The sequence below is a fragment of the Hetaerina americana genome, unplaced genomic scaffold, assembly GCF_022747635.1.
Source record: "Hetaerina americana unplaced genomic scaffold, ioHetAmer1.1.p SCAF_10, whole genome shotgun sequence".
Lineage (NCBI taxonomy): Eukaryota > Metazoa > Arthropoda > Insecta > Odonata > Calopterygidae > Hetaerina > Hetaerina americana.
In genome coordinates, this window is record NW_027286070.1 from 10,299,935 (window position 1) to 10,326,891 (window position 26,957).

Genomic DNA, 26,957 nt, shown 5'->3' on the forward strand with positions numbered 1-26,957 from the left:
CATGTTAAGAAAGATAAGTGCGAAAAAAAATGGGCATTTTCTATTTATTTTCTTAACGACAAAGAGAGAGAGAAATAGCTTATCATTAAAAAAGGGAATTTTCGTAATGGGATGGCAATTTATTAATACATGCTATGGTCAAAACGTTACATTCACGTTACTGTCACATTTGAAATTGAGAAGAGTTATTTGATTTGAGACGCAAGAGAAAGCTATTAGATGGAAAGGTGGAATTATTTTTAGAGGCCTTCATATTCAGGACAATAAACCTTCAAAACAAAAGAAATAAACATGATAGTTATGCATTCATTCGAGAAGCATTGGTGTCCTTTAAAAGATCTGTTTTGCAGGAAATACCTAATTTAACATAACCCCGGGAAATGAATGAAAAAATTTGGGGTTTATAATGCTTGCAGTAATAATCACACCTATCAACTTCTGCAACCCAGTTTGACCTTGCGCGTTTGAGCAAAGGGAATGTGCGATCTCGGCAAGACAAGCTTTCGAGATTCCAGTGGTAAGAGCTCACATGGCCTCACGTTTGAGGAACTAAACCACATTTAAAATCTTCCCTTTCTAAAAAAACATTTGGAGGCATGCCTCTTTATTATTTGTTCCAGTGTTTGTTAATAATATGGGTACAGAAAATGTAATACAACATGTATTTATCTTACTTTGGCGCAGACAGGTCCGCAATTTGAGGCGAGATGTAGGAAATACGAAGCATAAATACAAAAAATTAAATACTGAAAGCGATATTTATACTTATTACTTAATTACACGAATTAAATACTTTTATTAGAAATATGGAAAAAAAGTAGGAGCATATGTAAGTGCCAAGGAAATAAAATTACAAATGGGTTCGGCCCCATAACAATCCAGAATCGAATTGCTATCACCGATTAGCTTAGTACCGTGATTTCAATAAATTACTAAATCATGCATTCCTGTGAACTATCTACAAAATAAGAGGATTTTCTCACGGACACAGCATGTTGTGAGTAGAGGACAGCTGTATAGCGTACCAATAGTGAGAATATCAACAAAGGGTGGACAATACACAAAAGTGGGTTAAACCAGTTCTCTAATGATGAAGGTCAGAGAAGGCGTTGTGAAGGTCATAGAAAAAAAAACATTCGGACAAATATCGACACATTTCATTTTGAAAGGGAAACACGCAATCAGAGCACATTATGATTAAACTAAGTGGTGGTCTATAACCTTGGTCGAGAGCTTTCGAAAATATTTTCTCGAAGTGCATACTCGCACTACGGTTGAGCTGATCTATGTAAACCTGTTTCTATGGTACGATAATTTTCATTGTAAACTTGCAACGCAGCAGCAGTTTTAAATCAATTGTCATTAAAATGAAATATTGCAATGTATCGAAACTAGGACTCGTGTAGTTTCAAGGCCTAAGGGAAAATTACAATAGCTATTTCTTACTTATCCCAGAATGGCCAGATATATTTTGGTATAATACTCTTTGAAACCTTATATATATATATATATATATATATATATATATATATATATATATATATATATATATATGTATAAATTGATTCCGTACAAAGTTTAGTCAAGTATTCGCTAACTCTTATCAACCTGTCACTTCACCAACTAGGGGCGATAATATTCTTGATTTGTTAGCAACGAATATTCCCGAAAAAGTCGTAACTATAGAAACTTTCGAAGGAATTATTGACCACGGTGCAGAAAGTTTTCGCTTCATAGGGTCCGAAATAAGAAGCCTAAAAGGAAAATTTACTTGTTTCAGGAAGGGGACTACAACGGCCTATAGTGCGTGCTACAGAATCAATTTGCTAGTTTTAAGTAAGATAGTAATTACCGAAATACTGAGGATACGTTGACTCACTTCCTTGAGATCACGCGTTCAGCAGTTCATTCCCAATAAATCTATAAAAGATAACACGGTACCTATATGGTACAACGCGGGTGTTAGAAAGGCATTACGACGTCAAAGACAATGTCACGCTAAAATGAAAAATATTAGGGATGATATCTCTAGCGACAAAAATAATGAGATCACTAATGACCGTTAGATATGTAGGGCGAATGCCAAGGATTAATTTCGGAAAGGGTTAAGGGAATTCAAAAGGAGAAGGTTAGCGAAAAACTTGAAAGAGAATCCAAAAGCGTTTTGGTTTTGCGTCAGAGAAGTTCGGGGAAATAAGTCAACTGTTAATTCACTCAAAAATGATAAAGGCGAAAGAGTAACCAGCAGTTTGGAAAAGGCTAACTTATTAAATTCCTTCGTTCAAAGCGTCTTCACAAATTTATTTTTATTTATATATTTACTTATACCCTGAAAGCCACTTCCAGTGTGTGTGGCAGGGGGCGAATACACGCTAGAATAATTACATTTTCACCATCAATGCCAAAGAGACTTCCAATTTATGCAAGAGCTTCAATGGATAATTTAACCTTCGTTCCGTGAGTGATTCCCAGCCAAGCTGCTCTAATATTTTGGATATAATATCTCACAGAATACCCGCGATAGCTTACCAAATCTTGCCGTCACCGATGCCCAAAATTGAAATGTCATATAATGGGTTAGAACGTTTGCTGAGAAATATTAAGCCTAATAAATCCTCCAGCCCCGATAAAATACCCGCTCGTATATATAAGGATCTAGCTTCGGAAATTGCGCCATATCTAGAAATAATATTTAAGAAGTCGCTGGCAGATCACCAGGTTCTCAAAGATTGGAAAACGGCTAACTTGACACGAATATTTAAAAACGGAGACAAAGAGGAACCGAGTAAATACATACCTATTTTCCTCACATTCATTTCGTGTAAGGCTATGGAACATATAGTTGCAAGTTCGATCGTGAGACAACTCAATTATCAGGAGTTATTAATGAAAAATCAGCACGGTTTCCGAAAAGGTAGATCCTGCGAGAGACAAGTTACGGTTTCTGTTCATGATATTCTTACTTCGGGAGAGAGCAATATTCCAGTGGACACAATTTTTCTAGATTTTAAGAAAACCTTCGACAAAGTACCTCATGGTTAACTACTCACTAAGTTAGAAGCATATAGTATGGCATAGATGAAAATATCTGGGGCTGGATTAAAGACTTTTTGAGCGGTCGTGTACAAAGAGAAACCATTGATTGAGTTAGCTCAAATGCAGTAGAAGTTACGTCAGGTGTTCCCAAGGGAAATGTTATCGGACTTCTTTGATTCCTACTTTACGCTAACGGCATTGACTCTGTAGTCACTAGTAAATTCGTTTAATGGCCGACGATGCAGTGGTTTACCGAGATATCCATGATCCTGAGGACAAAGCAGCTTTATCAGATGACCTTAATACTATCCCACGCTGGTGCGACACTTGGCCATTAGATTTAAACTTAAAAAGTGTATAGTGATAAATTTTTGGAAAAAGAGCGATTCCCTCCCGAACGCCTACTGCATCGGGAGCACCGGAATGGAATGTATAGACTCAACTAAATACCTAGGCCTTACCCTAACTCACGATCTTTCCTGGGTGAAACACATAAGGGAAAAATGAGGACAAGCTAACAAAAAATTAGGAATTATGAGAAGAGTCCTGGGTAGATGTGATGAAAAGGTCAAAGGGAAGTGTTATCTTCCGCTGGTTAGGCATCAATCAGAATATGCTGCAAGTATATGGGATCCTCACGAAGTTGAATTAATTGCCGAATTGGAAGTGTAGAACAGATAGATTGAGAGAAGGTGTCATTTTTTTCCACAAATGGAGGGGATCGTAATAATATTGTTCGACCACGGTAGAGCCATATTCGGGTGAAATTATTCTAGTTATAATTAACCCCCTGCCACACACTCTAGCGATGGCTCGCTGGGTATATACCATGTAAATAAGAAAAAATAAAAAAATAAAATAATATGATTACAGACCCTGTTTTGGTGAATTAACTCTCGTTTGTGTGTGTGAATGTGTGTGTGTGTATATATATATATATATATATATATATATATATATATATATATATATATATATATATATAAATGTCTGGCCCACCTACCCTGCAGTGCAAATTTCACACGCCGTTGATTATTGTGTTTATGGTTAATATATATATACATCCATATGCATATATATATATATATATATATATATATATATATATATATATATATATATATATATAGTTATTTCATTCGATATTACTCAAAAGAGAATTCACATGATTGTGAATACAATCGGAAACCGTTTACATCCTCCAGGCATATCTCTGAAACGCTTGAGCGACTGACCGCACAAACAAAAGTGAACCAAAAACGAAAAGTATAGGAAAATCTATTCATTTGCTGTTCCCGTGATGAACTGTCGGGGAGTTTTTGATTTAAAATCACTCAAAGACGACCATTTTAAGTGAGTCATTAAATGTGTCGTATATAGCTAATGAATTGCGGTCACAGCCATTCACTTGTTGACAAACAACCAGACATCGGAAAGATAAAGTTGATGATCTTGGAGGCGAATGTGGACGCTTCCTGCGTTACACAACTCTCGATGGGGTAAAAAATCGTAATAGATTTGCGGCGGGACATGCCGTGAAATCACGCGATAATAATTCGTGTAATACACCGAACACAGCCGGATTTTTGCCATTACACGCGGACCAGGAAGGTCACTTTAATTTTTAACTATCACCATTTCTTCTTAAAATTAATAGGAAAGGCGATAAATAAATAAAATATACGATATTTTATACATTCTCGTACAACCCGTTCTCGCAACTGTCTGAAATGCTGCATAACTCGGGCGAGTTATTTTTACTATCGCTTTTTTAATGTGAAATAAATGACCGAACTGGTGACCTTTTTCCCGCTACTTCTTAGTGAGAAGTCTTGAACTGTTGCTTTGCTATTGAACGTTTTAATTGGCGATCCCAAGTCCATGATATCCATGGGAAATGATAGGGAAAGAAACAAACAAGCACATCAACTCTTCCATTGATAGTGAAATGAAAACAAAGGGAAAGACGCTGTTATTAGGACTTTGAATTCAAAGTTTCGACCTCACCCTTGAAAGAAAATGGCAGTGTTTTGAGGCTGGTTTTATGCACGAGAAATAAAAAAAAAATTAGGTCAAACAACGGTGCGAGCTAGGCGTGGAAAAGCAGGACTTCGGAATTTCAATAATCAACATGACTTCAGAGAGGAAGTGTTCTTTAAAAATGTTTTAGTTGCCAAATATGCGCATTAACTTTAAGTTTAATCCCTCTTAGCTTTACACCTCTTCAACTCTTGTACCTGGTGAAGAGCTTCCGTCGTGTAATTCTTTTTGCTTTTTCTACTACAGCATGAAATGTGCCTTCCATATTAGAAGATCCGTATTACTTTGTTGAAACAGGTGCTTTGTCGTCGTTCTTGCCTGCATTCAATTTATTTTTAATATGATACGAGAATTTCATTCGGTCATAAATCAGCGGAAAAGAGAAGGTAATTACAGCTAAATGCACTCGACTTTCACTAATATTAAAGTAGGAAGATATTAATAAGGATTTATTATGTAAAAAATCACAAAGTATGCAAAATGTATGACATTATCTCCTTTCAAATAATTAATTAAATTAAAACCGCAAATATCTCACTGAACGCGCCACGTCTCGCAGTTTTTGTTTTGTTGTAATTTTCGTAGATTCCATTCCCGTATATTATTTATGTGCGCTTATTCAAAAGAGCCCGGAATCGCTTTTTCATCCGCTGTTGCCTGTTGGACAATGTATTGGATTTGGCCAACGGATTTTTTACGTACCAAAATAATATAGGAAAATACAATGTATCGATTTATTAGTGAACAATAGCTATGTAATTTGTAGCGGGTGGATTATTAACAGTTTGCATGTGACGGATTATAATATATTAACAAACGTCAGCATCAGTAAAAAGTAGGATTATATTTCAGGCAAATAAATAAAGGTAATGGTAAAATAAATAAAGTTAGGGCTACAATTTATAGAAGCATATTTTCGAATGTTCTCTTATGCCGATCATTTTATCAAAACATTTTAGTCAAAGAAAATTATGCAAACGATTTTATCGACAAGTAATAGTGGGCATTCTTTTTGCCCTACCTTGTTCGCATATGCAGGCGAAAATGGTGTATATAGACATCGCTTCATTTGGCGACTCACTAAAAAGGCAATGGATACATCAGAGGAAGTCACTGGGGTGAAAGTATGTCTTCTCAGCAAATAATTGAATGGCATCATAAATTACAGCGACTTGTATTCTCTGTGCAGCTTTGTAGGAAGTTTCATTCTACGCGACTTCCACTTACGACTTTTTAAACATCAATTTGCAAAATATTTTTGTAAGTAGCATAATAAGATTCAATGGTAGATTAATATTTGCTCTGGCAAGAATATGACGAAGGGAAATGGCTTTAGCTAATGATGCAATGAGCGTTTTAACATTCTATAATTGAAAAGACTTATGACTAAAGCAGGCCAAGTCCGTAATCATGCCAATGAATGGATTTCACGGAGTTTTTATCGAATTTATTTCATAATTCGTAGAAGATAGCATAGTGTCTAGGCCCTATAAGCATTCATTACCCAAGTTCATTAGTTATGTGTCATGCGACGAACCATGAAGGACAGTGAAATAATCGGATAATATTTTAACTTTTGTTCGCATGAGATTAAAGAACCTGACAATTATAGCTATTAATATCCCTTTTCTACGCATTTCCTACTCAAAAGGTATCTACACTCAACGTATTTATGTTGTATACATGATCACTGCCTTGTAATTTTAGTCATTTGAGTGCCATAGTAAAATTATTCACAAACAAGGATTATAGATTCAAATCTCGTCGACTGAACTTAGCTCAAATGCATTGACATTACTGATTCTCGACTGCTATCTCTTGAATAAGTGTTTTTGAGTGATAGGTGGTCATGGTAAACTGAAAAATACCGTAATTATAAGATTAAAAGGATTTAATTCGAGGTATTTCTACTTATTTTAACTGTTATTCTCCAGCTAAAAATTATATTAACAATTGAGGATGTGGCAAACAAGTTTAACATATAAAGCAGTTTAGCGGCGCTAAATATGCCGCTCAGTTAGGAAAAAAGGTCCTTATGCCTTATTATTTTGCCGAAAATCAGGTTCCTGTGACTTGAAGCTACAAGTCAATTTCCAAGTCCATACAGTTTGCTCATAGCCTTCAAATGACAATAAATAGGTTACAATATTCATCTAGTTTCTAGAATACACTGACACTGTTGGTATAAGGCCCGAAAATTGATTTGTTTATTACGATTTCATTAATTTTGACAGTGCCCGCAACCAGCTACTTTGCCAATTCAAAAATATATCTTTGGAACTGCGAGCAATATTCGTTGCAAGAGTGACTTGCTTCGCTGTGGTCACCGTTTACCTAAAACATATGCTCACTAATAAATACTTGAGACTACAGGCTGATGTCTCCTCCCCCTATTTCCAGCGCTTCCAATTACGCAAGCTACTCACCCTTTCAATTCGTTCAAATCCCCTTGCTATTGGGCAAAAATTACGGCATAAAGATCAACGCATAATTAGTAAATAGGCGTATCAAAGAGCTTGCACTTCATCAACATCAAGATCAACTTTAAATATCTCTTAAATAAACCTATGCACGATTTTATTAATCTACATTTCCTCTGTGTTGCAGTCTTCATATAAGGTCTTCGAAGTTATGAAATCACAAAAGATGTGCAAACAGAAAATGCTCAACATCCGACCGCATCGACCTTAGTACACGTTTGAACAGTTGACGCTCCATTAGATTTCGTAATGGATTGGTGTGGGTGGGTAGAAAGTAATCTCAGAGAGACGCAAGGCCTTAGTAATACACAGTGACGTACTGACGACTTCGTTTGGAGAAACATCAGATCATGTTGTTTACCTCACAACGACTCCATGAGAAGTATGAAGCGTGTTAAGGAACCTTCGTGTATGTTGTTCACCGCAGTGTAATCTCATTTAGGGGATTTAAACAGCAGCAACAAACACATGGGGAAACCTTAATATTTCATTTCTTTCACTTCCTAATAATTGAATGAATCAACTCTCAGGAACAATTTAGAAACTTAGAAACTGTATTGATGATAATAATAGAAACTCCTATCGGTGGGTGTTCACCAATTACCTGCCAGATGTGTGTACTCCCTACAAAGAGATAAGCTTTACCTTCCATTGATAACCGTGCTATGAAGGACCAGTTGCAAGCAATTTTCAATGGTTCATTAATGGATCTTCGTGAGTATAACCATTCTTTCATCAGCGTTGATGTTTTCGAGTGGTTGGGAGTGCCAAGCCGAGTACGAAACGTTTGGGCAGTCATCCAGGGATCTGACTCTTTCATTAGGCATTTTGCTTTTACCCTTATCTAGGGAAGAGCGGTGTTGCAATGCTGTTTATAATAGATATGAAGCCCTAGAGAGCTTATGGAACAGAAATAATTAAAATATATAGGAGAAGGTGACCCAAGACAGTTTAAGCTGGTATATTTTTCCTTTATCAGCTCACCTTTTCATCCTCGACGACGGTGACCACTCTTCCAGGCTGGTGCCGATACATGGAAGGAAAGAAAATACAAACAACTATAGAAACTGGGGATAGAAAACTCGGAAGAGTGATTTTTCATGCTTAGAAACTCTCTGTTTGATATTTTTAATCGGGCATCAAGCTAGAATTAAAAATTCGTAAAACATTTCTGCAATTATGTCCGCAACATTATCTTCTAGACAATTAACACTTAACAGTCATTGTCTACGTGATGTGCTGAGTGTTTACAAGAATTTTAATGCATGAATAATAAATCACGAAGGTTAAGTGTTATTTGTTTAGTAGATATGTTGCGGCTGAGCAACTTTGGACAGAAAGTAGACATTTCTAAGAAATTCGTGGCATGGATAGACACGATAATTAATAATTTCATTATTTTTGATTGATAAAAAATGTGCGCTAATTCATTTCCGAATGATATGCTTTTGAAAAATGTGATATTTACAGAATACAACATGGTTTGCACAAAAATACATTTCAATCGCGCCTTTAATTACTGTCACTGTATGCAAGGCCAAATCATGCGACTACGACATGCAATACATAGGTATTTGTATATTTAATTGATGGGACAGGAACAAGATAACCTTAGTGCCAGCAAATTCTGTGTCAAGGGCAAAGGGATGTTCGTTCGCTCTGGCAGCTGCATTAGTAGGCCATTTGCCGCAATGGCTTCCTTCCTATTTCAAGACTTCCTAGCCATATGCGGGATACTGTCTCCGCGATCACGTGGCAGGCACACACCTTACTCGAAAGAAGGCGCCTCATTTCATCGATTTCAGTATAAATAGAAGAAAAGCCAGCTTTGGGGACCTTAGAAATGCTTCGTGAATGTATGCACACGCACATTTTTTGAAACAAACACACTTGTTTACGATTTAATGATGCTCAAAAGTTTCCCAATAATTTTTTCTTATAATTATACATCGTGGTTGCAAATCATCAACGTTTTACGATCAGCTTCTTGTTAAATTGCAAATATAAATTTTTACGTGAAAGTTCATGTATTGTACATTGTAAATTGTGCATCAAAAGCCACCAGTCTACGCTTCGTGAACTTTTCGAATCGAATCGGGAACTTAAGTAATTCATGGCCATGTGGCGATGGCAGTAAAACTCGTGATTACAATATCTATACAATTGTTAGAATAGAAATTTCCAATTGAACCAATATTATCTTTAAGTTACTATAACAATTATTAATTTTAACGTAAAACTTGCTGTGCATGCGATTTAATAAACCATGAATGCATTATTAAACCACGCGCGTACTTAAGGATGCGGCGTTGGTTGAACTTGTTGCTTCATACTGGGTACATGGATACCTTATAAGTTGTCATACCATTCAACTATCACATGAACCTGGTTTTAACCATATTTTTTATGCGGAAATGGTGATTGAGTTAACATCTAGTTTTGGGATTTTGGTGGCATCCTGGGCTTGTTGTTTATCTCATATGCAATAATAGTTAAAATTCATAATATGATAGAGCAACCTGGTTTGAATTTTATGGTATGTAGCATTTATTGTTTTCCCGAGATTTTTCCAAAAAATAATGTAATTATATCGACGAGTGTACTAAAGGATAATAGCGTTATATCAAATTTTAATTAGATCCAATGTAAATCGCACTTTTAAGGCGTGATAAAATGCCCGTGATAGCTTGTCCATGCCTCGCTCTTACTTGAGATCAGCTGGTAATGGTTCATCTATGTCTACATAGTACCATGCAATCCACAATTAGGGTGTGTGGCAGGGAATGATTCAGCACCAGACATGAATGTTAAAATGAACTTTTGCACAATTGTTAGCTACTAATGAAAAGGCAAAATAATTCAAATAATGGAGGTAATTTTAACAACAGAATCATGTACTACGGGATCTAAGTACAACATAATTCTCTACGCAGGCGAAACCAGCTGCGAGTGAGGTCTATCAACTGATCTAGTAACCAACTACTAAAATAACGTAGTCAACTACTACTGGTTGTGGAACCTTGCCTCCCCGTTTGTCCCAAAGTATTTCTTATGCCAAATCTGCCCAAGCAAAAATGGAGAAAACTGATCTTGAAGCACAAGTTAGGTGCTTTTCAATATTGCATACGGTGAATCAAATTGGGAATCAGCTATCGCCAAGAAAAATAAGACTTAAATATTGTATTTAAAAAAAATTTATTTTAGCACTCACAGCCAGCCACCGCTAGGGTGCAAGGCAGGGAGTGAATACACACCAGACTAGTTTTGACCCGAATATGACCCTACCGCGGTCAGGCAATGTAATTCTGACCCCTTGTCGTTCGTGGAAAAAATGGCAACTTAAATCTATCTTTTCTACACTTAATTGACATGTGGATACAGCGGTAATTCAAATCACCCATGGCTATCGTATTGGAATTAGAAAATCAAGGAAATGGAACGCACAGATAAGGGCTCCGCGCCCAGAGGAGCAAATCAAAATATTTCCCGTAAGCTACTCTCACAGTAATGTAAGTACAATTGCTGGTACATTCGTTAAACCTTCACGCAAGCAACACCGATGCGGTGTTGCTTACATCGATCGATATCGCGAGAGATTTTTCTCTCTCTAGGATTTTCGATTCTACTAGACGGTTCTTTATGAGGAATCTACGAAATACGAGGGAAGGCAGAAATCTAAATCCTTCCCGGATAATGTGCGTATTTTAGTATTTTACGTTGGAGCACTCGGAATTGTCTTTGAGGGATCTGCCTCTAAACATCCAAAGTACAGCAGTTTTCTTGAGTATAATCAGAGAAGGAGAGAGGAAAAAAGAAATGCCATATCATTGTTCAAAGTCCGGTTTAAAGGCCGAAGCGCTGTTTACAGAATAATGTAAAATAAATAAATAAAGTTACTCACTTTGTGGGCCGTCCCTCTGTGTGCAGCATTTCCTTGCCAGAACCTCCTCTTAAACCCGGTGACGTAGCCGAGGACGGAGTCTTTGTACTCGAACCCGGGAAACCAGCACAGGGATCCGTATCCGAAGACCCAAACTGCGTCCTCCTCCTCCGGGTCCATCTCCAGGCCGGGGCCACAATCATCGACGTGGTCATTCACTTCCGCCTCCCGCCGTCTAAACCTCTCGCTATCCCCTAGTGACATTGTCTCGAGCCGAGCCTGTCAAAGTGGGATCCGGGAAAGATGGCTGGGGCGAAGACCGCGCGCTGACTGAAGACTTAAAAAGCCACCGCCAAGCCTGGTTGACGTTCCAAGCAGTCCTCCAGATGCGGAGGTCCGAGCGGAACTGAAGCCCTTCCGCCGTTAACCCTGTCCGTTCTCTCTTAAAGGCGGCGGCCACCGATATTGGCGGGGTGGGTGATGAATGACGGGAACTAGCTGTCTACAAGGACAGTACGATCTTCATTGACACGCGCGGGAAGGACTTCCTCATGCCGTCCTCCCGTTCTCTCTCCCCCTCACTCTCTCAGTCGAGGTCCACTTTTATACTCTCGTTTGTTTGCTTGCCGCGGGGAGAGGGGAGTTCACCACCCCCGATGCGCGCCAAGCGGTATGGCGTGGCGGTGGAGGAAATGGCGTGTCGAGATTATGGGTGGAAGACGGCGATGGCTTTCGAGTGGAGCGCGGCTCATGGATTTCGAGCACTGCGTTTAGCCGGCGCCTCGCGTATGTATTTGTATTTTCTTGTTTCTCTTTTCTGTACGTTCCGGTGACATCCTATTGTCACCGCGGCTTCCTTAAATTCTTCCGCCTTGAGGTGCGATGCATCAAGAATCCTTCTGGACTGCGACAGTGGCCTTCGACGCTTCCTCGGGTCACAAGGAAGTGCTCTTTATTCCAAAGTAGACGTAATCTTCTAGCATGTTCCTTGAGGCGGTATATTGAATTGATTTCTTTTAATGATTTAATGATTTTGATCGATGCTATGCGACGATTGTGGATGTCTCCATGAAAGCCTGTCGAATAAAAGAAAATGTGTATCAGCCGAAAGTGTAACAATGGCATATTTTTCCTTTAACCCGTGATACATAAGTACTCAAGTATTATACATAGTCTAAATATATCGACAGCAAACGTATTACATTAATCTCCTGCAACAGTTCGCATGGATATTTTTCATAATGTTCCCTGCATTTTTCCCGGTAGCTCTTTTGCTCTTTCTGTTACGGTTCAACCTTCAGAAGGCCATTAGTTTACATTGTCACCGTCTCTCGCTTCTTCAATCATTCGAGACATTCTGCTTGAACTTACGGCTCAGGAAAGTATTAAATAACGGGTTTCCATTATTTTCCTCTCCGGAATTCCTTTCTCCTAAAAGACGATCGAGACTCATCGGCACTGGAAGTAACGCCAAATACGTCATCATCGGTGAAAGATGCGTACATTCAAGGCCATTCGACACTCGGGTACCCCGTGTGCTGCAAATGGAACTTTAAATTTGATGAGATTAAGGGGAAATTGGTATTAGATATTTTAATACCCTGCAAGGCACCGCTAGGATATGTGCAGGGGGTGAATGAATACACACCAGACTAATTTTGACCCGAATGTAACCTCCACCGCGGTCGAACAATGTTATTCTGATCCCTTATCGTTCGTGGAAAAAAATGGCAACTTAAATATATCTTTTCTACACTTAATTAATAAGTAGATACAGCGGTAATTCAAATTCGCCCATGCCTATCGTATTGGAATTAAACAGTCAGTCAGAATTGGAACGCACAGATACGGGCTCCGCGCCCAGTTAAAGGATACAAAATATTTCGCGTGAACTACTGTCACAGTAATGCAAGTTCAATTTCTACAATTAATCTGTCACTTTATCTTAACTTTATTGACAGGATCTCATCTACCCTACTACGATGGGGGTAATAATACATTTTCAACATATCTGCTAACGAGACATCCTTCGAATTTATGCAAAAGATTTCATCTGTGATTTAACCTTCGTTCCGTGAGTGATTCCCAACCGAACGTTTTACAAATCTAGCTCCCCTACGCTGCACGCGGTCCAATTAAATTATTATTTGGGGCGGTATTTAATTGAGTCTACACATTCAATTCCGATGCAGCAGATGTTCAGGAGGGAATTGCTCTTTTCCTAAAAATTCACCGCTGCGCACTTTTTAAGGTTTAATTCTAATTGCCAAGTGCCGCACCAGCGTTGCATGGCATTTAGGTCATACAATAAAGCCGTTATGTCCTCGGGATTACGGATATCACAGTAAATCAATGCATCGTCGGCAAATAAACGTATTTACTTGTCACTATGGAGTTAATTTCGTAAAAGTGAGGTGGGAATAAAAGAGGTCCAATAAGACTTCTCAGGGGAATACCTGAAGGTATACTCGTGTCCTCTCTTGTGAAATTTGCCATGGGTTAATCCCACCCTATTGTGTGAATTTCACACTCCGTTGGGATTAGTATTGGGTGCACTTTAACAAAACCTAACCCGATTTGATTACTGTGTTTATGGTTTTTGCAATCGGATCAAGTGTGTCGGAATATTCTTGGATTAGCTCCTCCGTACCTTTCAGGTGTTTTCCACGACCTTCAATTGTTTCACAAACACATGACTAATGGAAACTAAGAATATCTCAGCATGCACTAGCATATAAAAATACCACTCGTCCGCAATAGGCACAGTTATAACTAGAAAGGCTTAGTCTTAAGAAGGCGATGTTGAACATTAAAAGTACTGTCAGCTTGTTTTTCACCAATATGTCAATTTTACAGGATGAGATGGGAAAAACAACATTCAATCGAATCAATCAAATTAAGTGTAAGCTAATAGAGATGCAGCCGTTGTGCTGACGTATTGTTTGCGTTAAAACGCCGATCTGGAACCTCATCATTATTTCTTTGTTCAGGTATGTGAAGGGATAACATTTACGGCTGAGTGGCCTGCTCAAACCTGAACCGGTATTATTTTGGCTGTCAGGAACAATACTCTCCAGCCCGATCGGTGCGCTTCACGTACTTAAAAGAAAGGAATGCGATGTCTCAAGGTCATCCTTTGCCAAATAGTTCACATCGACACAGGACAGGCCGGAGTAAAGAATTTCGGGGAATCTGATCGGAATTGGTTCTCTACGCTGTCTGTTTAATTAACTGTAGTAATTTTTTGAAATAAAGAAAGACATAGATAAAAATGTTGGTGCCTAATCATTACACGTATATCTTCTCATTTCACAAACTTTATTCAGTTTTCAACGCGAGAAAAGTGTGCGTTTCTTGTCGGCGCGTTCCAAATGAGAGGAAGCATCACGATTCCACGGTGGAGGAATAGGAAAGTTAAAACGAGCGTTGGGCGGCAGAAATAGGGAAAGAGCTCACCTATGGATTATTTGCTTAAGGCTAGGAGTTAAAAAAATGAACAATTGATCGATTCGGTTGATTGCGAGTACCTCCGCCTCGCCATTCACTATGACCTCGTTCCGTGAAGGAATGGGGTACAGGAGGCACTTTCCAAACATAGGATTGGATGCTGAAATGTGATACTACAATACCTAATAATTACTTCATTACCTCATGAACATGCCTCAAATACATACCTCAAATTAACGAATGCCTGGGGCCCCAACACCCTCCTTCACATACCCTCGCGATGGTTTTTGAGGTAGTGTTATCGATAACAAATACTGCATCATCGGGGTGAGGGCACGTTCATTTCAGCCATCGTCATAAATAAATGTTGTCCTGGATTTAACCGTTTATCTTTATACATTAAGTGAATGATAACTTTCACAAGGTACTGCTGTTATTTAAGGGTACAGGACACTACATCAGTAACAAGTTATAACACTTACTTAGTTCAAATAGTTAATTCTCAGGACTTTGCCATGAAATCATGGTAATGTGTCTGGAAATCTAGGGAGCGATGAAAAATAATAATTTATTTTTCCGAGGACCAGATAATACAGGAGAAAATTTGCACGTTTAGTATAGTAGTTTAATATAGAATGAGACAGGGTTCCGCGTTGATTCTTATTAGCCGTGAGCTTGTGCGAGAAGACATTTTTTGCAAGGGTAGTATATCGCTTAATGTTGGTTTTGGATGTATATAGATTAGCTACCCCTGCACTTCTAAGCCTTGCCTAACAAAACAACCTGCACTATCCTTCTTCAATTCCGTATATTTTCTACCTCCCTTCATTTCGTCTATATGCCCACAATTTTCCTCCCCTTGTGTGATATAATGCTCGTATCCCTTCTATCACAGTGTTCGTTATACTATCACCATGGATAACGCTATGAATTACTTTTCTTGTACTTCTTTGTTTGTTTCCTTTACCGTTAATTTAATTTTTTCATCAATCCCCACTCAATAATCTCAAAAATTTCCAATCCACGCCTGCCATCTTACTCCAGCGACCGTACAATGAAGTTCCCACACCGTACAAAACCACGCTCAATATCAAAATGTTTGCTAATGTTTGATTAATATCCTTACTTAAGGTCCCTGCTATCAACTCTCCCTTCGTCGAGAAATATATCCTCTATTTTTATCAATTAAGTTGCCGATTCCGATGCCTCGACAACCTCATAACGTTTTTTGTTTTATAATTTATTTTCATGATTTCCGATTGGAAGGGATCACAAGCTAACTTTTTGGGAGGTATAATTAAGCATCAATGTAAACCTGTTGACATAATAACTGTATTTTAAATCTTAGAGGGGCGATTAATGTTAATTTTCTCAGTCACGCTATTTCTATTCGCAGTGGTAGTCAATGATGTGGGATACTGTCCCAGACTAAACTATTTGGAATTCCAACCATATACCAAGGAATGTTACCAAGAAACTCTGCTAGTGCACCTCTCACAATTGATATATATGTTCTGAGATTTCACTTGATGATGTTACACGACAGCGTAACCATGGCGGCGAGTGATAATACATTTTGAAGCGTGGAATTGCAGAGTATCTTTTTATCATTCCTTGGCATCCAATGACTGTATCAAAAATTTATATTTGTAGAATTTAATGGTGCGTGACCGCTAAGAGCCCAAATGCGAAAGAGAGAACCGAATAAATTAAAAACATTGAGATGTCGTGTTGGCTTTCAAAAATAGAAAGCTAGCCGCCATTGATTGGGAGTAAAAACACACGTTCACTAACTCGAGGCATCATCAGATGGGACTAACTCCAGGAATAAAAAAATCATCGACACAAAAGGAACTTAATAAAAAAAGGCGAGAGGTCGTTCACCTTTTGAGAGCGGAGAAATCACAACATTAGAAGTGGGATTTCATTCTCAATCAACGCACTTTTGAAGGACTGGCTTCAAATTTTAGGGTGCTTAATTCTTAACTGACCCCGGTGACGGCTGGATAATCCCCTCGCTCGCCAACCCTGAGTTCGCGGGTTCGATTCCCGCCTAGGTGAATTTTTCTAGGGCTTGGGGTTTAGTGAATGTTTTCTACTGTTATATATATATTATATATGTATATATTGTTATATATATATATTGTATATATATCTATTGTATATGTATATGTATATATATATATATATATATATATATATATATATATATATATATATATATATCTATCTCTATCTACTGTGTGTGTGTGTTACCATTAAAGAGGTTTTTAATCATTAACTTATACACTCTCAACAAACGTGGTTTTTGCCTCAAACTTAGTTTCAAAGGAGTGTCAATTTAACCCACTATGGAGTTTTCTGGTATATTACATTAGACGGAATAAAAATTAACATATGACAGACCGCTACCATACTAAACTCAGGTGCGAGCAAAAGATAGCCCTGTGGTATCTGCAGCTCCTGCCTCTGCTCCTGTGAGAGCACCACTTAGAAGAAACCGTCAGAGTGGGAAGGGGGTGATTCTATCGTCTATTCTCTGGTTTATAGCCGAGCGGAGAGAATTAAGCAGAGGTTGCGAAATTTCTGCAGGGATATTTGGGCCTCCTTCTTTGACCTTGATCCAGTAATCCAATCCTGTAGGAACCCTCTGAACCGCTTCTGAATTCGTTTCACGTCTGAAGCCACCAGATGCGTCGCTGGTAGGATATTCGAATACTGTAGTGATTGTTTAGACTAGAGTGTAGGAAACTGGGTCAAATAGTGGGTATTATGGCAAAATAATTTAGCTTTAAATGGAATGGGGGTCATAGCTAGAGATGTGACAATGTGAATTATCTTGAAATTGATGGAAGGTTATGTAAGGGATTTGATAACAATAATAAGAAAAAGTTCTCCGTCAAATATTCAAGCAACATGTCAAGGAAACAATATCTGCATTATTGTTAACTGCCGAATAAAAAATATAAAGTCGCTGAATAGTATTACTCTATTTAAAGCACAGATGCAAAGCATAATTATTAGAACTAAAAGCTGGTTATGCAATACAATCGCCGAAGGTGAAATTTCCCAGAACCCTTTTCTTTATAAAGAAACGAAAAAGTAGAATCGGGGGCGGTATCTTCATTTCAGAAAAGAATTCTTGCGTTAGCAGGGCTGAGGTAAATCCAGGTAACGGTTTGGGGAGCGTTTGGTGTTCAATTAAAAGTTCAGAATCAAAAAGCATCTATGTATGCGCATTTTACAGGCCCCCGGACGGCTAAGGTAATTCAGTACTAGACCTAGATCAGCAAATCAAAAGCCTCTCATTCCAAAACAACAGACGAGTCCTGCTATTCGGTGAATATTTTAATGTCCCATCTATTATTTAGTTGGGTTAATTCCTATAGCCAATAACAGAGAAAAGGACTTATGCTATCAATGGTATTGGAAATTAAGCTAGAAATGCTACAGGATTAATGGAACTTTAAATTCACAGCCAATAGCTCACAAATATTCGTCCCATCTATTGATTGAAGCGCATTTACTTAAAACCAGGGGGTATTGACGAAGATACCAGCGATTTAATATCACATTCATTGATTTTGAACTCAACTCGTCACTTCACCAATTAGGGGCGATAATAATATACATAAACAAAAGGAATATATATATATATGTATATAAAAATATATATATGTATATATACATGTATATATATACATATTTTTTTATTTATATATATATATATATACATTTGTGGATCGGGGTAGTCCAGTGGTAGAGCGTTGGACTGCTGACCGGAGAGGCCCGGGTTCAATTCCCGGGGTAGGCACTCTGGGCATCTGCAGCTCCACCCAAGCTATGTGATTTTTCAGGTATCACGAACATACCCGAAGAGGTCATGAAAGTAAAATTATTAAAAAACTTAAGATCAGTAAATGCCAAGTTTTCTGTGCATGTGGTCGGACATAAGAAGCCTAAAAGGAAAAAAAATACTTGTGTAAAAACGGGGGCTTTACTGGCAAAAAGCGCGTGTTACAGAGTTTCTTTGCGAATTTTAAGAAAAACAGTACACATTGAAATACTTAGGTTACCTGGAATCACTTATTTAACCTCACGTGCTCAGCAATCACCAGATTCATACCAAGTAATTTATGAAAGATAACACAGATCCACGATGGTGCTAGGCGGAAGTTAGAAAATTGTTAAGGTTATGCCACACAAAATGAAAATATAAGGAAGGATATCTGGAGCGTCGAATACCATGAGATCACTTAAGATCATAAAATATCTAAGGCAAATGCCAAGAAAGAATTTCGTAAAGCGTTAAGTAAATTCAAAAGAAAATGATTAGGTGAAAATTTTAAAGAGAATCCAAAAGAATTGTGGCTATATCATAGCTTTTCAGGGATATTACTCCATAGTTAATTCACTCAAAAACGATAAAGGCGTAAGAGTAACCAGCAGTTTGGAGAAGTTGAACTTACATGTATTAAATTTCTGCTACCCGAGCGTTAACACCTACGTCTCACCGTATATTTACGATAGCTTACCAAATCATTTCCTCCAAACAATGCCCACAATTGAAACTTCATGCAACGGAATAGAAAGTCTGCTGAAATACATTAACATTAACTAATCCTCCAGACCAAATCAAATATAGATCGCATATTTAAGGAATTAGCGTCGCAAATAGCGCTGTATATAGAATTCATATTTTAGAAGTCTCTAACAGATTAATAGATCACAAGGAACCCAATGCCCAGTGACTGGAAAACATCTGACGCTTCGGTTAAAATAATCTCTAAAGACTGCTATCGTCCTTTTTAAGCAAATCTCATTTATTAATTCCTTTATTTTTCGATCGATGATCGTGGGGAATTTTTCTTTTGCTTGCTTTTCCTCCAGCATCTTTGTATCCCATTTAGTCATTCCCATGTCATTTTCTTCATCTTCTTCTATCGCTGTCGGCTGTCCATGGCTACAAGGTTGCAATCGCTATTTATATCTGTATCGAGATAGCTCTTACGTAGCGTTAACTTGGTTCTTGTATCTCGTTCTTACATGGATGTAGTAAATTTGGTATCTTGTCCTGTCCCTTGGCATCTCTCCGTGTATAACTTTTCCGATGTTGCTCGAAGAAAAATTTAATTCAATATAAATCTTGAAAAACATGAGAAACAAGGATCTAACAACTGCAACGGTCGCTCAGACGCGAATGTATCTCAATCGCGCGGCATCGTTGGCGAATGCAATATTTTTCGGAGAAGATTACCGAGAAACGAATAATATTCTCAACTTACGAAAACCTGTATTTCAAGTAAGTTCTGATCGATGGCATAGAAGACTGTAATCCATACGGCATAAACATATAAAAGGATGGATATGAATTATTTCAAATCACTATTGGAAGAATTATATCCCCTTGAAAATGACGCAGGTTGTCCTTTTACGATCCTCGAAAATCAAAAAAATGGCAAGAAAATTGCATGGGAACAAACAGCTGACATTTTTTCTTATAGAAAATCTAAATGTGGATATTTCGCATGCCTAACAACGAGGAGTAAAAATAATAAAAATCATGTTTATCTCGGATCACAATGAATGTTCAAAAATATTCTCATTACATATTCCTTTATGATGTCGTTTATCCCTTCTTTATTTTTTAGCTCAAATTGTCCGCCGGTAGGCTGTATCCTGGGGAGATCAAGATACGTAGCAGACGTAAAGGCCATGAATAGAATGAGAGTTTTTCAAAGATTACCTTCCTGAGCAACGACGTTGCTGGCGGGGCATATATTTTTTTCTCTTACTCGAATCGTATTTATATTTTTGGAAACAGCTCTTTCTTATATCTTTCGTAGCCTATCTTGAAAAGGTCTTTAGGGTTGGGGGCCTCCAACCTGCCAGTAATTAGCTAAAAACCTCTGGAAAATTAATAACACAACCATCTCAAAGTTCATTGTTTACAAAGAGGTGGACTGTTTCTCAAACTCGCAAGTCAACTTCTGTAAAATAAAGTCTAGGGATGACATTTGGAGGAGCCATAGTGTTTTAATACGTAGATTTCTGTTTATTTAGGAGCCTGTATTCGTAATCTACATGTATGCAAGTAAAAATCGTCTGGTCGCTTTGTGAAACAAGCACTATGGTATTGAGGGGCGTTATTCGAACTGGTAGTTCTTCGACAATATATCGTGGTTTTTGACGTCACTGTCTCAATAAATTCTTGTACAAAAAATTCAGTATTCGTCGCGAGGACGACGTCAAAATTTACTTCTTATCGGAAATTTCGATTGCTTCCTGAATAGCCAGCCAATTTTATCTGCAATTATTTCTCGGTAATCGATATTTCTTATCGGGATTATGAACAAATTGTTAAAATTAAAACTGTAGAAATAAACAAGAGTACCTATAACATGTTGAAGTTCGGTGTGGATAATTACAAAGACAAAAAAGTTTTTAATTCGCACAATTTAGTATTAAAATAGACTGGGTATCCAGAAGGAATCCTCTGCTATTATGACAGGGCACATAGTCTGAGATAATATAGAAATAACTAAACATAGTAACTTATGAAAAAATTGAGAAAGAAACCTGGAAAGTGTATGAGAAATAAATAAGTATTTAGAAACATAAATAAGACTGGAAAAGTGTAAGGGAAATAATATTTAGAATAGGAATGACAACAGTGTCAGGCACGAGGAAAAGCTGATTTTTGAAAATGATTATTTTAAGGATGGATTTGGAACTGAGGAAGAGATTATTGAAGTGATATGTGTGGACCGGAATGCTATACGGATGCGAAGCGCAGATATTGAGAAAAATGATTGAAAAATAATAGACGCCCATAAAATGTGAATTCGGAGAAAGATGCTTAAGATCACGTGGTCGGACTGGGTAAGGAGCGATGGGTGTTTAGGAGAATCGGAGAAAAGTGAAGATGCTGATTAATGTCATCATTAGAAGGAAAAAGAACTGGCGTATGGACGTGGTTTCCCTAGACTTAAAAAAAGCATTCTACAAAGCATCTCATAATAAAATGCTAGCAAAACTACCAAGCCTATGGCATGGATAAAAATATCCTAGGGTTGATTAAAGAATTTTTCAGTAGTAACGTAAAATGAGTGGTGAGAGATTGTGTTAAATCTGTTGCAGTAGACGTCATTTCAGGTTGGCTTTCGTACTGCACCCCAGAATGCAGCACGAAAGCCATCCAACAACACGCAAGCCAGGACAGGTACAGAGTACAGTCCGGATTCTTTAATATCAGAGGATTGTTACAGTCAGAATTCGTGAAAAATTAGTACGAAAGACTAAAAAGAGCGTCATAACTGTACTTAACGGTCTGTGATATACATATTCGTCGTGGATCGATGGTTAGAACGTGCGGCAGGGGCTGTCGGACATTCCTGGATAACTGTCCGCAACGTGGCCATCTTTAGGAATTTACTATCATCGGTCGTCAAACTCGATACGATGCGAGGTATAAAATTGAAATTCGATCCTTGGTAAGTCGATCTTCGGTCTAAACTGAACCGAAACATTGTAATAAGCGTAATTGCTTATTTTCAGGGGTTGATTTCACCGCAGATTGGTCGAATACTATCTCCATAAAAACATTCAAGTCATTGCAGAGGGTTCCTTTGTTATCCTAAACAATTTTCGTTTCAGGTACAAACTTGGGGTTTTAACTAAAATGAGGCCAAAGATTAATTTTAATTTATTAATTTCCGTATCCCATCCATTATATTTGCGTATTTTGCTAGAAAATGGGAAAATTTTTTTTGCAGAATGCCAACAGTTAAAAGAATCATTCGTAATAATAGGAACGAAAAGTCTTTTTCGTCTCTGTTATTATCGAACGGTTGGCTCCACTACATCACACCAGAATCTGTAATTTATGTTAGAATAATTCGTCTTACAGGATAGGGTATCAGTGACCATGTCACATGTTCGCTTAGATTTGTGTTACTGAATTTATTTGTTAACAAAGAATCTGGTGTATAAAGAAATTTTCAGCGCATAGGTTTTTTTGTTTCATGCATTGAGTATCGTTCTTAGTATGGTACGTTTGGAGCTTTAAAATCCAATAGTCATTTCTTCGTTCAATGCTTATTTTTAATTTCCCGTAATTTTGATGGGCTGAATATGAGTAAACTTAATTATGCTGTACTATAACTAAGGAATGCTTAGGTATGTACAATATGGTATTCCATGACAATTATTTAAGTCCTTAAGCCAATCCGCATATTATTATTCTAATCGTTTGCCCCACGATGGGCTAATGAAGGTCAGCAAGAAAGAACAGGCTTTAGAAAAAAGTGGCATTACTGGAAGTGTGGCAGGAAAATGTGATTAAAATAAAAGGTATTTCACGTATTATAGGCCAAGAGTGAAATATGCAGAAAGTAGCTAAAGAGAAAGTGTCAATTAGGAAGCTGAAAAAATTTCAAAAAAGTTCGAAGAATGTCTGTGTGGTTACTGAGGGAAAATATTAAATGAAACACGAGTACAGGGGAAACATAGACTTGTGCACGAAGAGAGTAAGCGAAGCTAGTATGAGACTTAGAATAGGGATAAGGATCTAGAGTTTATTTCTGATACCATGGCATCCATTAGCATACGATACAAAATAGGTAGATTAGACATTTCGAAAAACAAGAAAAGGGAGCTCTGCACGAATCGATTCCTTTTGCAAACAACGATTTAACCGCAATTATATATCAAAGTTTGGTGTCTCGACCTCCCCTCCCACACTCCCTTGCGGCTTCTTTTAGGGTTTTGTTATATAGATGAAGATGTAGATTCCTTTAAATACTTGGGTGTAACAATTACTCACGATCTGTCCTGGGGAAAGCACATACGGGAAATATGCGGTCGTGCTAATAAAAAATTGGGATTTGTAAAGAGAGTGCTGGGTAAATGTGACGAAAAAGTGAAGGAACGATGTTTTCTTGCCCTAGTCAGACCCACCTAGAGTATACTGCCAGTATATGGAATCCTCAAGAGATCAATTTGATTTCGGAATTGGATCGAGTTCAGCGGAGGGGGGCTAGATTTGTCAAAAATTGTTATGACCAACGCAGTAGCATAACTACTTTGCTAGAAAATTTAGGCTGGGATTCCCTTACACAGCGGCGTTTACAATATAGATTAAACTTATTAAAAACATTTAAAGATGGGTCCTTTTCCGATGACATCAAGAACATAATACGAACCCCAACGTATTACGGGAAGAAGGATCACGAACATAAGATTAGAGAGATGTTGCGATTAAAATGGAAGGAGACTGCAAGGCTGACAGGTTTTAATGGTCATTTTTTCCAAGAACAATAAGAGACCAGAATGCTTGCAATCGAAATCCCCCAGGAGCCGGCTCGACATAATAAGTATTAACCTACAAGGTAGCGACTGCGTAGGTTATACTAGTATATTTATATATTTTTTTGCTGGTTCCCCCCACCTTTCCCCATCCATTTGAAAAACCCTAACCTCCTCATCCCTTACCCTTTCCTCCTGGTGCTTAACCCCCTGCCACAGACCTTTTTGATGGCCCGCAGGGTATTGATGTAGATGTTTCCTAACGCGTGCCACCACTAACTCTCTAGATAGCTCTCAGAATTAGATGTGAATTATACACAATAATCAACCTTAAGGTCGGTTTGGTAGGTAATGGTAGAGTTCACCCTGTATTAAACCCGACGGCGTGCGAAATTCAAACATCAGGGTAGGGGAACCAGTTCATTTCCCTGCAGATGTGGAATGATGACTTTAATGTTACAATTTGTTATTTCTGACCAGGGTGAACAAGAACATACGTGTATTTGCAGAAATAGGAATAGCCATGTAATAGTTATGGATGCACACTTGACTATATCGAGAAACAATTCTTACTGTTTCGCATGTATTTTTGCAACTGCGGCCCTTGCAACTTCCCTTTGGCAGCGCCTTCGGCTGCCGGGCGATTGCAGCCCAGGAATATCGGAGGGAGAGGGGAGAAACGGAACTCACGGCGCTCGATGGGTATGTTGCATCAGCCAAACACGCCCACCGCTTGCCGTTCCCTTAACTCTCCGCTTGGCTCAATGAAGCGGTGCCTCTCCACTCGGCTAGGACCGTGCCCTACCAAGGATGAATTCTGGCCATGGAGAAAACTAGCAGCGCCTCTAATTCCTAGGAATCGGCGTTTTTTTCCCAGGACGCCCCGGGCGCTAGGCGTGTAGGCAACCCTGAAATTCCTTTCTAGCCAGTTGATGGCTCGAAATGGGACGGGATTACAAATTTCCGATCAAATTCTGAGCGATTCAGCAATTTTGAAAAAATCTGTGAAAAAGCATTAAGGTCGCTCGGTTCGCCATAAAACAGGCTCAAGGAATATATCGGTTCGTCATTCAGCATTCAACATAGTCGATCTGTACCTAATTAAATGATCTTGAAAAGTACAGGGTGTGTGCCTACTTTTTAATGCACTTTGAGTTCACTTCCGGAATCGGGGCTTACCATATAACGGTATTTCCCCCGACAAGACTGTTCACCGTCGTGTTGGGATGCACCAACAAACAGCTACAGGTACGCGGTGGTCTCTAGCGGGAAATATCTATCGTGATCGACTTATACCATCATTTTCGAAAAGATCCACATTTGATACCTACATCTACATGGTACCCGTAAGCCATCGCTAGGGCGTGTGGCTGGGGTTGATTGAACGCCAGGCATGGAATATTAAAAATTGTTTTTCTTCGCCTAAGTTTATATATATATATATATATATATATATATATATATATATATATATATATATGTAGGTCATCCCGACACAATGGGTTATTTAAAAAATGCCCGAGTGATGGGTTAGGTGTAAATATCCCGAGCATAATTAAACACGCTGCGCGCATCATAACAGTGAATGCACCCATGAGACGAGCTCCTCTGATTTTACTTCACATTCGTGATAAGAATGGGTTTTTCAGCGGGAGACCTCATCAAACTTTAAAAAAAATAAATACTCCCGTCACCTCTCCCCGTCGATTTTCGCTGTGTGGCAGTTTTTGATGCTGACGCTACACTTTCGACAGTCACAATGGAAACCGGCCCATAGTAAAAAAAATAATGATTGACAAAGGAAAATCGCCACTCACCTCTCTACTGGATCGTGTAATATCAGCCGTGCTGTTACCCTCCTGTCCGACAAAAGGCACTCCATGGGGAGTCTCCCTCAGGGTTTTGTGATGGTTCACGTGTCCACGGGCGGGAAGTATGTTATCGTCAGTGCTCGATCGACGAAATGGCGATGTTTCTTTAAATAAAATATAAGGGGGTGGGTCAGCTGGAGCACTGGGCGGATCGAAGTTGTGGTCCGTCTGGCTCGGCCCGTGTTCCGAGGAAGACTGGCTCGGTGGGGGCGCGACGTTCAGTGGCGACGTCACCACTCCGAAGGCAACGCGGCGGCGGTGGCCCTACGGGGTGTGGATTCGGAGTGGCGTTTCCGAGGGCGGGGAGGGGCTGGGAGGAGGGAGGGCGAAGTCATTAGTGTGTGTGTGTGTGTGTGCTGGGGAGGGGAGGGCAGCCTCAGGCTGCGCGAAGAAAGGGGCCACAACGAAACCCTCAACCCCCTCCCCCCCTACCCGCTCGCTTTCTCCTGTCGTCGTCCCAACTACGCAAAAATCCTCTCCTCCCCCGTGGTGCACCTTGCAGGGAGACGTGTGTAAAACGTGAGTCAACTGATGTCGTCACCGCGCATGCCCGCCGGAGCGACGCATTCGTTTTCTTCCCCTCCGCAGCCCTCGAAAAACACACACACACACACACTTACTTTTCGAGGGCCAGCGAATCGATCTTCGGAACGAGTGGAGGGCGTTTTCAATGCACTCGTTCTGCTGCTCCACAAATTGTCGTTTGAAATATTCGAGTGGAAACCGCTGCCCGCCATTGGGGTGACATCCTGTTTTAAAGCGTATCGATAGCAATATTCTTTGGTCTCTCTGTCGGATGAGATCCTGTCGCGAAGGTAGACGGAGAAATATTCTTCTCGGAAACACGACATTCTTTAGCGAGGCGATTTTAGAACCTGAAGCATGAAGAGAAGCCGG

The 26,957-nt window shown here is 38.9% G+C and overlaps 1 protein-coding gene across 1 annotated transcript in view; it reads right to left on the reverse strand.

Moving 5' to 3' along the window:
• The window catches only part of LOC139699988 (uncharacterized), a 29,091-nt gene extending 2,793 nt beyond the window's left edge, over positions 1 to 26,298 (reverse strand). The window contains exons 1-3 of the mRNA XM_071598405.1: positions 26,007 to 26,298; positions 11,458 to 12,512; positions 8,541 to 8,576 (exon numbers count right to left, since the gene is read on the reverse strand). Of these exons, the coding sequence (XP_071454506.1) occupies positions 8,541 to 8,576; positions 11,458 to 11,700 (279 nt within the window). The 5' untranslated portion in view covers positions 11,701 to 12,512; positions 26,007 to 26,298. The remainder of the gene's footprint in view (positions 1 to 8,540; positions 8,577 to 11,457; positions 12,513 to 26,006) is intronic.
• Positions 26,299 to 26,957: the final 659 nt, after the last annotated feature.